Source organism: Acomys russatus, chromosome 17, assembly GCF_903995435.1.
Source record: "Acomys russatus chromosome 17, mAcoRus1.1, whole genome shotgun sequence".
NCBI classification, from domain to species: domain Eukaryota; kingdom Metazoa; phylum Chordata; class Mammalia; order Rodentia; family Muridae; genus Acomys; species Acomys russatus.
Window position 1 is genome coordinate 63,899,679 of NC_067153.1, and position 13,512 is coordinate 63,913,190.

At 52.7% G+C, this 13,512-nt stretch overlaps 1 protein-coding gene and 1 pseudogene across 1 annotated transcript; both read left to right on the top strand.

The window, feature by feature from the left end:
* The first annotated feature begins 2,621 nt into the window (after positions 1-2,621).
* LOC127201043 (ubiquinol-cytochrome-c reductase complex assembly factor 2-like) lies at positions 2,622-7,429 on the top strand (annotated as a pseudogene).
* On the top strand, positions 7,200-12,797 carry Igfbp6 (insulin like growth factor binding protein 6). Its single transcript, XM_051160415.1, has 4 exons — positions 7,200-7,768; positions 10,641-10,780; positions 10,875-11,000; positions 12,620-12,797. The coding sequence occupies exons 1-4, from the start codon at positions 7,432-7,434 to the stop codon at positions 12,740-12,742; spliced, it is 726 nt and encodes a 241-aa protein (XP_051016372.1). The 5' UTR covers positions 7,200-7,431; the 3' UTR covers positions 12,743-12,797.
* The last annotated feature ends 715 nt before the right edge of the window (positions 12,798-13,512 follow it).

Consider the following 13,512-nt stretch of genomic DNA (forward strand, 5'->3'; position numbering starts at 1 on the left):
CCACACCCCAGTTACAGCCACACCCCAGTTACAGCCACACCCCAGTTACAGCCACACACCCCCAGTTACAGCCACATCCCCCAGTTACAGCCACACACCCAGTTACAGCCACACCCCCAGTTACAGCCAGCCCCCCGTTACAGCCACACCCCCCCAGTTACAGCCACACCCCCAGTTACAGCCACACCCCAGTTACAGCCACACCCCCAGTTACAGCCACCCCCCCAGTTACAGCCACACCCCCCGTTACAGCCACACCCCCAGTTACAGCCACACCCCCAGTTACAGCCACACACCCCCAGTTACAGCCACATCCCCCAGTTACAGCCACACACCCAGTTACAGCCACACACCCCCAGTTACAACCACACCCCCAGTTACAGCCACACACCCCCAGTTACAGCCACACCCCCCAGTTACAGCCACACCCCCAGTTACAGCCACACACCCCCAGTTACAGCCACACCCCCCAGTTACAGCCACACACCCAGTTACAGCCACACCCCCAGTTACAGCCACCCCCCCAGTTACAGCCACACCCCCCCAGTTACAGCCACACCCCCAGTTACAGCCACACCCCCAGTTACAGCCACACACCCCCAGTTACAGCCACATTCCCCAGTTACAGCCACACACCCAGTTACAGCCACACACCCCCAGTTACAGCCACACCCCAGTTACAGCCACACCCCCCAGTTACAGCCACACCCCCAGTTACAGCCACACACCCAGTTACAGCCACACACCCCCAGTTACAGCTACACCCCAGTTACAGCCCACACACCCCCAGTTACAGCCACACCCCAGTTACAGCCACACACCCAGTTACAGCCACACACCCCCAGTTACAGCTACACCCCAGTTACAGCCACATCCCCCAGTTCACAGCCACACACCCAGTTACAGCCACACCCCAGTTACAGCCACACCCCCAGTTACAGCCACACACCCAGTTACAGCCACACACCCCCACCCCAGTTACAGCCACACACCCAGTTACAGCCACACACCAGTTACAACAGCCACACACCCCCAGTTACAGCCACACACCCCAGTTTACACCAACATCCCCAGTTACAGCCACACACCCAGTTGTACAGCCACACACCCCAGTTACAAGCCACACCCCCAGTTACAGCCACACACCCCAGTTACAGCACACACACCCCCAGTTACAGCACACCCCCAGTTACAGCCAACACCCCGTTACAGCCACACACCCAGTTACAGCCACACCCCAGTTACAGCCACACACCACACCCAGTTACAAGCCACACACCACCCATTACAGCCACACACCCAGTTACAAGCCACACACCCCCAGTTACAGCCACACACCCAGTTACAGCCACACACACCCCCAGTTACAAGCCACATCCCCCCAGTTACAGCCACACCCCCAGTTACAGCCACACCCCCAGTTACAGCCACACACCCAGTTACAGCCACACACCCCCAGTTACAGCCACATCCCCCAGTTACAGCCACATCCCCCAGTTACAGCCACACACCCAGTTACAGCCACACACCCCCAGTTCAGCCACACCAGCCACCCCGTTACAGCACACACCCCCAGATTACAACGCCACCCCCAGTTACAGCCACACCCCAGTTACAGCCACACCCCAGTTACAGCCACACCCCAGTTTACAGCCACACACACCCCCAGTTACAGCCACATCCCCCAGTTACAGCCACACACCCAGTTACAGCCACACCCCAGTTACAGCCAGCCACCCCCCCAGTTACAGCCACACCCCCCAGTTACAGCCACACCCCCAGTTACAACAAAGCCACACCCCCCAGTTACAGCCACACACCCCCAGTTACAGCCACACCCCCAGTTACAGCCACACCCCCCAGTTACAGCCACACCCCCAGTTACAGCCACACCCCCCAGTTACAGCCACAAAAGTAGGCACTCTGATGCCCACACCCCCAGTTACAGCCACAAAAGTAGGCACTCTGATGCCCACACCCCCAGTTACAGCCACAAAAGTAGGCACTCTGATGCCCACACCCCAGTTACAGCCACAAAAGTAGGCACTCTGATGCCCACACCCCCAGTTACAGCCACAAAAGTAGGCACTCTGAAGAGGAAGTTAATCATTACATCCAAAAAACACCAATTGCATCTGCCTTTAGTCACTTAATCACACACAAAAAAAGAAAATCCCAAATCCCCACATGCTGCTTTCTGTTCACTGATCATTCCTAACTCCAAAATAACTCGACTCTGGTCCAGTCCTTTGAAGACGCTCTGCTCCCTTCTCGGCTCTCTGACGTTCTTGAGGTGCTGGAAATCTGCAACGTGTCAGGCACACGCGTGTATGTGTGTATGTACTTATGGGCTTGCCTAGTTCCCTGTCCTTCACCCCTGTGTTGGTGACACAAAGATTGTGTTGTGGGATATTTGATCCTATTGTGAACCCGGAGATTCTGAACTGTAAAACCCTGTTCCCTCTTTGGGCACAGCTTTAGTCCAAGAACTTTCTGTTTGTTGTAAATAGGTGGTTATGGTGTGGCTCAGCCCTAGCATACACCTTTAACCCAAAAGCTTTCTGTACACAAGACTTAATAACTTTAACTCTAGGTCAAGAGGCAGAGCAAGAAACCTGCTGATGGGAGGCGGGGCAAGCGGGGCCCAAGATGGCCGCTCTCCGCTACGCTACCGTTGGTTCCTTAAGCTCTGTGAGGAATGGCCAGTGGATGAGACCAACCCTAACCCTAACCCTGAGACCAAACAGGGCCGGGATTTAGGCACTTACTTGCAGAGCGGGTAGCACAGGCGTTTCGGGAGGGAGAGAACACCCACACAGAACCCGAGGCCTGTGATCAGATGTGCGAAAGCTTAGCACACCTGCACTCAAACTATTACAAACACACAAGTACCCTCGACCCACAGACACCAGTGGTAGTGGCCTGTCCGTGGAAGAGTACAAGCTGATCCTGTCCACAGACACTTTGGAAGAGTTTCAAGAGATGAATAAGAGCACGCGGAAGAAACTACAGGAGAAGTTTGCACCCACAAGGCCAGAGGAGAAGCATAAAGCTTGGCTCAGGCCTTGTCGCGCCCACGTTCCTGATCAGAAGATGATCATGAATAAAACTACCTGCCTCTCCCTCCAAAAACAAAAAACAAAACCAGCTGACAGGAATTAAAGAGTTGAAGGGACTTTGAGTGGATAAGAAAAAGGAGCTTTTGAGCTTTGACCTAGCAAGTTTGAGTGTTTTGGCCTTTTCCTCCTGGGCTGTCAGCTGAGCTAGCAAGCTTTTGGCTTTTGGTTTTTCCTCTGGGACATGAGCTGAGGAGGAAGATCAGCTGGGCGCTTTCTCTGCCTCTCTGAGTCAGCACGTTTTCACCCCAGCATCTGGCTCCTGAGTCTTCATTGGTAAAAATTGAACAGTTGGGATTTTCATTCCTTAAAACAAATGTGTCTTCTCTCTTGGATTCCCTGACTACTTTCCCTCTCAGCCATCCTGTCTTTTCTCCTGACTTGGTTAAAAAGCCCTGTTCTTTTGGAGGTCCCTTTGATTGATTCCACAAGAGGGGAGGCAGTCCCCCCCTTTTTTGTTGTTGTTTGGTTGGTTGTGTTGGTTGGTCTTTCGAGACAGGGTTTCTCTGTGTAGCCTTGACTGTCCTGGACTCACTTTGTAGACCAGGCTGGCCTCGAACTCACAGCAATCCACCTGCCTCTGCCTCCCGGAGTACTGGAATTAAAGGTGTGTGCCACCACTGCCCGGCTCAGTTTCCCCTCTTCTATTGAACTCTGACCACACTCCTAGACTCATAGCCTCTACACTTGAAGGAGAGGAAGAAGAAATGTTTCTGTTGATGGTTTGGGAGGGCTGAGAGATGCCCTTGTGCAGGCTGGGCTGGCTCTGAGGTATAGAGAGACATCTGGAGCCTCCTCATGCTTGCTTTTTCTCCCACCAACAAAGCTTATTTAGAATTGATCCTAAAGCCGGGCGTGGTGGCACACGCCTTTAATCCCAGCACTCGGGAGGCAGAGGCAGGTGGATCGCTGTGAGTTCGAGGCCAGCCTGGTCTACAAAGTGAGTCCAGGACAGCCAAGGCTACATAGAGAAACCCTGTCTCAAAAAATAAAATAAAAAATAAAAAAAATAAAAAATAGAATTGATCCTAAACTCTTCACATGAATTTAAAAATGGGTGTGGGGGAACCAGATCTTAGGAAAAGGGGTGTCCTCAAATCACTTAAACTTTTACTAGAAATGTAAGACACATGCACATACAAATTTAACATAAGGCCAGATGTGGTGGTGCAGGTTTTAATCCCAGCACTGGGGAGACAGGCAAATGGATCTCTGTGAGGTCCAGGTCAGTCTGGTAGACATGCCCGAGTTCTAGGCCAGCCAGAGCTAGATCATACATGGAGAGACACAGGAGAGATGGGGGAGCCCTGCCTGGTCCACATAGGGGGTTCCAGCACAGCCAAAGCTACATAAGAAGACCCTGTATCAAAACAAACAAACAAACAAAAGAATAAAAAGAATACAATTCTCTGGGCAGCGGTGGCTCATGCTTGTAATCATAGCAGAAGCAAAGCTGATCTTTGTGAGTTCAAGGTCAGCCTAGTCTACAGAGTTCCAGAACAGCCAGGGATATACTGAGGAAATCTGTCTTTAAAAGAAGAAAAAAGAGGGCTGGAAAGATGGCTCAGAGGTTAAGAGCACTGACTGTTGTTCCAAAGGTCCTGAGTTCAATTCCCAGCAACCACATGGTGGCTCATAACCATCTATAATGAGATTTGGTGCCCTCTTCTGGCCTGCGGGTGTATGTTCAGACAGACATTGTATACATGAGAAAGAAAGAAAGAAAGAAGAGGAGGAGTGTGAGGAGGAATAATACAATTTAAGCCCAGCATATTGGCGCACGCCTTTAATCCCAGCACTTGGGAGGCAGAGGCAGGCGGATTTCTGTGAGTTCGAGGGCAGCCTGGTCTACAAAGACAGTTCCAGGACAGCTAAGACTAGAGAGAAAAACTCTGTCTCGAAACAATGCCCCCCCATCCCCACCAAAAAAAAAAAAAAAAAAAGAATGCCAAGTAAGAACTGAGCTCTAGAGTGAGAGATATGTATGGAACACACACACACACACACACACACACACACGCTTTTGAAGTAGGGACCTCAGGACTGCATTTCAGCAGAACAGGTTTGAAGGACGGCAGAAAACAGGCTGGGCATCAGCTAGCATTATCAAAGCAAGCCTACTGCAGACCCTCCTTCCTCTCTGAGCCGTCAGTCCCCTTCCCCTCAGTGCCTGAGGATGCAACACCTAAGGGTGCGTGCGGTGAGAAGTGTGGCCTGTGACACAAGTCCCTACCAAGTTTATGGACAAACCTGCCTCATAGCCTGAGGCTAATCCACTGAGGCTTTGGCACGAACTTCTAGGCAGAGGTCCTCGCGCAGACACCATGTGCTCCACGCCTCCCCTCTGGGCTAAGGCAGTCGGCACCCCAAAAGGAAGGAAAGCAGGATTCAAGGACCTCCATCTGCAAGGAGACTTGGGCGCAGACAGGGGTGGGCGTGAATCTGTGGGCCTTCTTACTAGAAGGGTGAGGAAAGGCGGCGTGTGCTTCTGGGATATGTGCGTTCCTGCCTTGTGCGCTCCGGCTTAGCCCGCAGAGAGACATTGGGAAGGGAACAGGGAGGACGGGGGTGGGGAGTGGGGGGAGGTTGCGGCGGGGTGTCAGTGTTGGGATTTCTTTCAAAGGTGGAGTCCAGCATCTTCCTCCGCCCTGTGCCCCCATAGGTTTCCCCGTGGTATTCAGAAGCAGCAAACGCCAGCCTGTAAAAAGGCCCCAGCTAGACGCATGAGAACGGAAAAGAAGTAAATAAGTAATACGGATGGATAAAGGTTTGGACAGGAGCCCCGAACCGCACTCCCCCACTCGCGGGGGTCAGAACATAGAGAGGAGGCTCCTTGGCTGTCACTATTTCCTCCCTGTTCAATCAGCATCCGTATCTCATGGCAACCGGGGAAAACATTGCTTTCCGGATGCCCCTAAATCCTAAAATCTCAGAGCAGCACGGGCGCTTCTTTTTATTTTGTATTTGCTTAAAAGCTCAGGAAGCCCTTGCTGAGATTCTTGCTTGCGGGCCCAGAAATTAAACTTAGTCACTGTCCGGAGCCCTTGTTTTAGGAAAAAATGACTTTGCTGTTGCGCAACTCAGAACTGCCTCTGGCGGAGTGGTCCAGTGTAGCAGCCCCGCTTCTTGGGATTGGCGAGGGTGCCGGTGGCCTGCCCACCCCTTCCTAGGGTGCCTAGGGATGAGCAGGCACAGGCTTTGGGTGGCCAAAACCGGAGCGGCCAAGGCCAACCAGCGGAGACTGCTCAGACAGATGAGCATACCAGGAAACCGAAACTCTCCAGCCAGTCCCTTCCCAGACCCCGTGGGCGCAGAGCAGTAAACCCCGTGGGCACAGAGCAGCCCGAGAAATCCACAAGACCCAAGGAATTGACTAGAGAAAGGAGAGTGACGAGGAGGGAAAAGCTAATCTGAAGGGCAGAGGGGAGGGTGAGGCCTGGTATACAGGAGACCACTGGCCCTAGAAGCATCTAGAATAGGGTCCCCTCCTTTTACCCGCCCCCTCCCCCAACCCCGGAGCTCAGCCGGGCTCAGCTGCTCTCGGTCTCACAGGCAGTGTGAGGGTTCCCACAATTTACTCAAGGTGCGTTCCTCACCACCCTGCCCTCACCTCATTTCAGCCTGGCTCCCCCAGCGTTTTCAATTATCTTCCCTAAGGCTGGATCCTCTGGGTTTGTTGTTTGTTTTTTGTTTTTGTTTTTCACAGACACCACCCAGGAGACTTTATTGCGCCCCTTCCCCACTTTACCTTCTCCTCTTTCCTTTCTCTGGGTCTCCTTAAGAACTTCCCTAGAGTTCATTCACATCCAGTTCACGATATACTCTCCCCCCCGCGGCGCCCCCCATCCCTTCTCGGCTCACCTTTAGCACCCCGTCTTCTCACCTGCAGGAGTACCTACAAGCCCTTCACCTCGCTGTACACACACGCTTGCTGACTGGATTTCAGGGTTCACCTTCATTGCCCTCCCTTTCACTCCTCCCTACCCCACAATCCCGTTAGCCAGATATACTGCTCCCAAATTCCGGGCGAGATTCCCAGGAACAAAGCAAGAGGAGGGGGGGGAACCCACATCAGAACAATTTGGGAAGTAAACAGCAGCTGAGGAGGAGGGAGGGAAACGCCGGGTGGACGCAGGTGGGTGGCCCTCCAGTCCACCCAGTTTGGGGAATGCCCCTGCCTCCTTTCCCTCCCCCTTCACCTGGCTTTTAAGGGGCCCCGGCCTGGCCCGCTGCTGCTTAAAGCAGATGAGCAGCGGCCTGCAACATCTGCCCTAGACTCTTGGAAGGAGTGCAGGACCGAGCAAAAACTCTGACCATGGCCGGGGACAGGCTGCCGGCGCAGCCGCCGCCGATGCTGCTAATTCTGTTGCTCGCTGCGGGCACAGGGTCCGCCTTATTGGGGTGCCCCGGTTGCGAGCCTGGGGGCCGGAATGTCTGTAGAGGGGGCTGCGTGGAGGAGGAAGATACAGGGTCCCCTGCAGACGGCTGTGCAGAAGCCGGAGGTTGTCTGAGGAGAGAGGGGCAGCTGTGCGGGGTCTACAGCCCCAAGTGCGCCCCAGGACTGCAGTGCCAACCGCGAGAGAACGAAGAGGCGCCTTTGCGGGCGCTGCTGGTTGGCCAGGGCCGCTGTCAACGGGCCAGGGTGCCGTCGGGTGAGTCCAAGTCCCTTCCCGTCTGTCTTCCACCTGCGCACCTGAGATAGGAGCAGCTGGTCTGTCCTGGCGGGAATCTGGACAGATGCAGGTGGGCAGCCTCTTCAAGCCTCTGGTTCCTCCTGGGCCTTGAGGCTACCGTCACCTGAGAATAAGGGACAGAGATGTCTGCACTCTGCACTCTCCCCTCTTTATTTTCTCTTGAGGGTAAAGAGGTGTGTGTAGGAGCTTTAGTTTTAGCTATCGACTGTTCACAGCTGGCTCAGCTCCATCACGCTAGTGGCTCGTGCTGGTGACAGGACCAAGAAGGAGGAAAGGGAACCGCAGATTCCAGTTCCACACACTAAAATTCTTTCTTTCTTCTTTTCTTTTCTTTCTTTTTTTTTTTTTTTTTTTTTTTCTTTCTTTTCTTTCTTTCTTTCTTTCTTTCTTTTCTTTTTTCTTTTTTTTTTTTCTTGTTTTTGTTTTTTTGTTGTTGTTGTTTTTTGAGACAGGGTTTCTCTGTGTAGCCCTGGCTGTCCTGGACTCACTTTGTAGACCAGGCTGGCCTCGAACTCACAGCCTCCCGAGTACTGGGGTTAAAGGGGTGTGCCACCACCGCCTGGCTTCCTGCTCCTCTTTCAATGCCACTGTGAAGTCTAGAAAAGATGTTGTGGAGTCCGGATGGCAGGCAAGCCCTAGAGAGCCTGGGGAGGGTAAAAAGAAGTGGGAAAATAAGGAATCTGCCAAATCAGGCTTATGATTTAAACCTGGTCTGAACTGGATGCCCTCCACGGTCCACCCTACCCTAGGGATGAACGCAAGAGACTGAGTCATTGGGTGGGTGGGACCACAGTGAGTCAGCACCCAAAAGATGGGGGGAAGGGAGGGACTGGAAGATGGAAGGTGGTTAGGAAGGTGGTTAGGAAGGTGGTTAGGAAGGTGGTTAGTCCCTGGTTTTTTCATGGAAAGGGATAAGAAATGGGTTTGGATTGCTTGGCATGCCTGTAATTCCAGCACTTGGGGGGCGGCAGCAGGAAGGCACATAGTGTCTAAGCTGCCTGAGATCCTCTCTCTCTCTCTCTCTCTCTCTCACACACACACACACATTCTCACACTCACTCAAACACACACACACACATTCTCACACTCACTCAAACACACTCACACACTCACACTCGCACACACTCACACGCTCACACTCAAACACACTCACACACTGGGATGAGGCGTTGAAGCTCCCGTCCCTAGCGTCAGAGCCAAGCGTCTAGGGCTCCTCTTAGAAAGAAGGTGTGTTTTGACTGGAAAAGGCCATCTGAAGCAGCAACACAGTTTGGCACTAAATGCAGGGAGTGAGGGACAAATGTGATACCCAGGCAATAAATGTTAAGAAGACTGCAAAGGAAACAGAATTTTAAAAAAAGAAAAGAAAAGAAAGAAAGCCGGGCGGTGGTGGCGCACTCGGGAGGCAGAGGCAGGTGGATCGCTGTAAGTTCGAGGCCTGCCTGGTGTACAAAGAGAGTCCAGGACAGCCAGGGCTACACAGAGAGACCCTGTCTCAAAAAAAAAAAGAGAAAAGAAAAGGGTGAGTTTATCTTTTGGCATGTCACTGTCATCCCTGCCTTTTCTTAGCCCTGGGTTACTTCCTGGTCCCGAGCTCTCCCGGGGCCCCCAGAAACTCTCCAGAACCGGGTGCAAGCTGCAGGTTGAACGTCTCTCATTTCTTTCCTGCCCCTTTGCAGCCTTCAATGCACACTGGTTAAGGGTTGGATCCAGATGTTCTTGGACCACTAGGGTTGAGCTGAGAGAAAAAAGAAAGCGGTCCACACACGCAAGGCCTTCAAAGTAACAACATCTCAGACCTGGGAGGGGCGGACTGAGTCACTGGTGGGGTCACAACAGGGACACACATTCCACAGGGTCCCCGCCCCTCCCTGCACCGCCCCCCTCTCCCCCCACCCCTGTTCCTCTGAAAAATATCGCTGGCTTGGTGCGCCCTCTTCTGGCCTCTGATGGAACAGGCAGGTCTTTTCATAGAAAGGCTAAATGCTGGAAATAGCCAATGGTGCTTTGCAGGTTTTGTTTGTTTGTTTTAAAGATTCATTTATTACGTATACAATGTTGTGTCTGCATATAACACTGAACACCAGAAGAGGACACCAGATCTCATTATAGGTGGTTGTGAGCTACCATGTGGTTGCTGGGAGTTGAACTCAGGACCTCTGGAAGAGCAGCCAGTGCTCTTAACCTCTGAGGCCCCAATGGTGCTCTGTATTTGTTCTGAGTTTTTGCTTTCCAAAATGCTCTCCCTATAAGACTTAAAATTGCTCTGGGAAATAGAATGAGGAACAGTAATATAACTGTATTTTGTAGATTTTTTTGTTTTTTAATTTTTCTTGTTTGCTGTTTTTCGAGACAGGGTTTCCCTGTGTAGCCCTGCCTGTCCTGGATTCTCTTTGTAGACCAGGCTGGCCTTGAACTCACAGATGCGCCTGCCCCTGCCTCCCAAATGCTGGGATTAAAGGTGTGCTAGGATTTTATTTTTATGTCACCTGTGGGGGTGTTTCGCTTGCATGTCTGTCCGTGTTACCACGTAGATGCGAGAAGTGAGATTGGATCCTTGGTAACACAGCATGAGGGAGCTGGGAATCACACTCTGGTTCTCCAGAAGAGCAGCCGGTGCTAACTACTGGCCACCTCTCCAGCCTCTGTCGGCTAGAGCAGAAGAAACTGCTGGACAAGGCTAAGAGGAAAACTGGCTACTGTTAGTTCATAAAGCCCTCAGCTGCTCTCGCTCTAGACGGTCGAGGTGGACCAAGGCTCACACGGTGCTTGCTGGTCTTCGTCCCTGACTGATTTCTCATTCCTTCTCTCGTTCTTCCTGTGGCCGCAGAGGAGACTGCAAAGGCGAGTAAACCCCGTGGAGGTGCCTCCCGCCCACGCGACACAAGCCTCAGAGACCGGCAGAAGAATCCGGGGACCTCTACCACGCCTGTACAGCCCAACCCAGGGGGTGCGGAAGACACTGAGATGGTGCGTGCAGGGCTGGCAGGGAGACGGAGGGCTGGAGGCCTCCCCGTAGCCTTGCGGCAGTCTGGAGCCCCCGCCCACCCCTGTCCCTCTCCAGGGCCCCTGCCGCAGACACTTGGATTCAGTACTGCAGCAGCTCCAGGCTGAGGTCTTCCGAGGAGGCGGGGCACACGGGCTCTATGTGCCTAACTGTGACCTCAGAGGCTTCTACAGAAAGCAGCAGGTGAGGAGACACCTCCTCTCCTCTGGGCAAGCTCCCTATGAGGGAGGGAGGAAGGGTAGTGACAAAGCTGCAAAAGAGGTGTTCTCTAGAGCGTGCACAAAAGGCCAGCAGGTGGAGGCAGAGGCAGGTGGATCTCTGAGTTTGAGGCTAGCCTGGTCTACACAGTAAGTTCCAGGACAGACGGACAGACAGACAGACAGGGCTACGTAAAGAGACCTTGTTTTGAAAAAAAACAAACCAGGGGTTGGAGAGATGGCTCAGAGGTTAAGGGCACTGATTACCCTTCCAAAGGTCCTGAGTTTAGTACCCAGCAACCACACGGTGGCTCACAACCATCTATAATGTGATCTGGTGCCTGCTTCTGGCCTGCAGGTGTACATGCAGGCAGAGCCCTGTATACTTAATAATAAACAAACAAACCTTAAAAAAAAAAACCAATCGGGTCAGGCGTGGTGGCGCACGCCTTTAATCCCAGCACTCGAGAGGCAGAGGCAGGTGGATCACTGTGAGTTCGAGGCCAACCTGGTCTACAAAGTGAGTCCAGGACAGTCAAGGCTACACAGAGAAACCCTGTCTCAACAAAACAAAACAAAACAAAAAAACCAACCAAACAACCAACAAAACAGACAGACAGACAGACACATACACACACAAACACACACACACATAGACACACACACACAGACACACACACAGACACACACACACACACACACATTCACCTGCCATTCATGATCTTCCAACTCTAAGACCCACATAGGGGCTGGAGAGATGGCTCAGTGGTTAAGACTGCTCTTCCAAAGGACCCCAGTTTGATTCCCAGCACCTACATGGCGGGTCACAGCTGTCTGTAGTGCCAGTCCAAAGGATCTGACACCTTCACACCAAAGCACATAAAATTAAATAAATTTAGTGAAAAGAGTCAGGAAGATTATAAGTCCAAGGTCTGTCTGGCCTACAGAGTGAGCTCCGAGTCCAGCCAGGGAAACTTCATGAGCCTCAAAATAAAAAGTAAGAGAAGACGAAGTTTATACTTCACTGGCCAAGCTCTACTTAGCAATGCCCCGGGGCCAATCTCTAATATGATTTGTAAGAAAAATAAAATAAAGAGCAGGCCAAGCATCGCAGCTGAGGGCTTGAAGCTGCCTCTAGGAAAGGGTCCTGAGGTGGCTGTCCAAGCAGAGCCATCACAGTCGTCTTGAGGCACATGAAACACATAAGCGCCGCTGGCGGAGCTAGCTGCACTTTCTGACTCAGCAGGTCTGCGTTAGGCTGAGAACACACTTCTAACACATAAGTGGTGGCACACACCTTTAATCCCAGCACTTGGGAGGCAGAGGCAGGCGGATCGCTGTGAGTTCGAGGCCAGCCTGGTCTACAAAGTGAGTCCAGGACAGCCAAGGCTAACACAGAGAAACTCTGTTTCAAAAAACCAAACCAAACCAAAACACATAAGTGACAGGGCTGCTGTAGACTGGGGGCTGCAGTTTGAAAGCTACTGTTCCGGCCCAGCAGGGCAGGCCCTATTTAGTAGGTAAAGGAACCAAGAACCATCAGATGCTTTTTCTCCTGTTCAAAGCCTGGGGCCTCCCCACCCTGATCTGTGCCTCTCTCCCTAGTGTCGTTCCTCACAGGGGAGTCGCCGCGGTCCCTGCTGGTGTGTGGATCCGATGGGCCAGCCTTTGCCAGCGTCTCCGGATGGCCGTGGAAGCTCTCACTGCTCTGCCAGAAGCAGAGGCTAAAAGCAGGGTGGGAGCCTGCAGGACAGGACCCTGGCTGGAGCGGTGTGTGGAGCAATCAGTAACTCCGGGGCTCTGTGCCCCGAGACCCACCTTCAGGCCCTGTCCCACTGTCCCCTCACCCGTAGACCTTTGCACATCAAGTTAGGAAGGGGCACTAATAAAACTGTGTTGGGGTCTCTGGCTTCTGTGTTTGTGCCTATCTCTTCCAGCTCTGGAGCCTCCTGGTGCGCTTCTGTGCGCTCTCTCTCTCTCTCTCTCTCTTTCTCGCGCGCGCGCATTTCTACTTTCCATGTAGAACCCTGCCAGTCTCTCCCACTGCCCCGGTTTGCAGTAGGTGGCCACTGGCACGGGTCTCAAGCCCTCTAGGTGCACCCAGACATCGACCTGGAGCTCCCTTGTGGGGACTGGCGTCGGGAGATCATAGTGACCATGGTGACAGCAAGGCTGTTTGCCTGTTTGCATTGTTGATCTTCGGACTGATGGAAGAGACGGGTTAATGGTTAACCCTCAGCAGGAGTTTGCCCAAGTGGCAGTCCCCAAGCTTCCCCACCGTACTTCCTACCAAAAAGGAAGGAATGTGTACAGGCTCTAAGTGGCTCACCTAGACTACCTTATTTGTGCTAGCAATCACCTGATGAGCTAGGGCCTTTTTGCCTCATCTATTTTCAGAACTTAAAAGGTTTGGGCCATGTCCCTGGACTTACATAGGTCGGGAGTGACAAAGGCAGGCATGGCAGCCCCCGGCAGTACTTGGTGTTGAATAAGTGTGG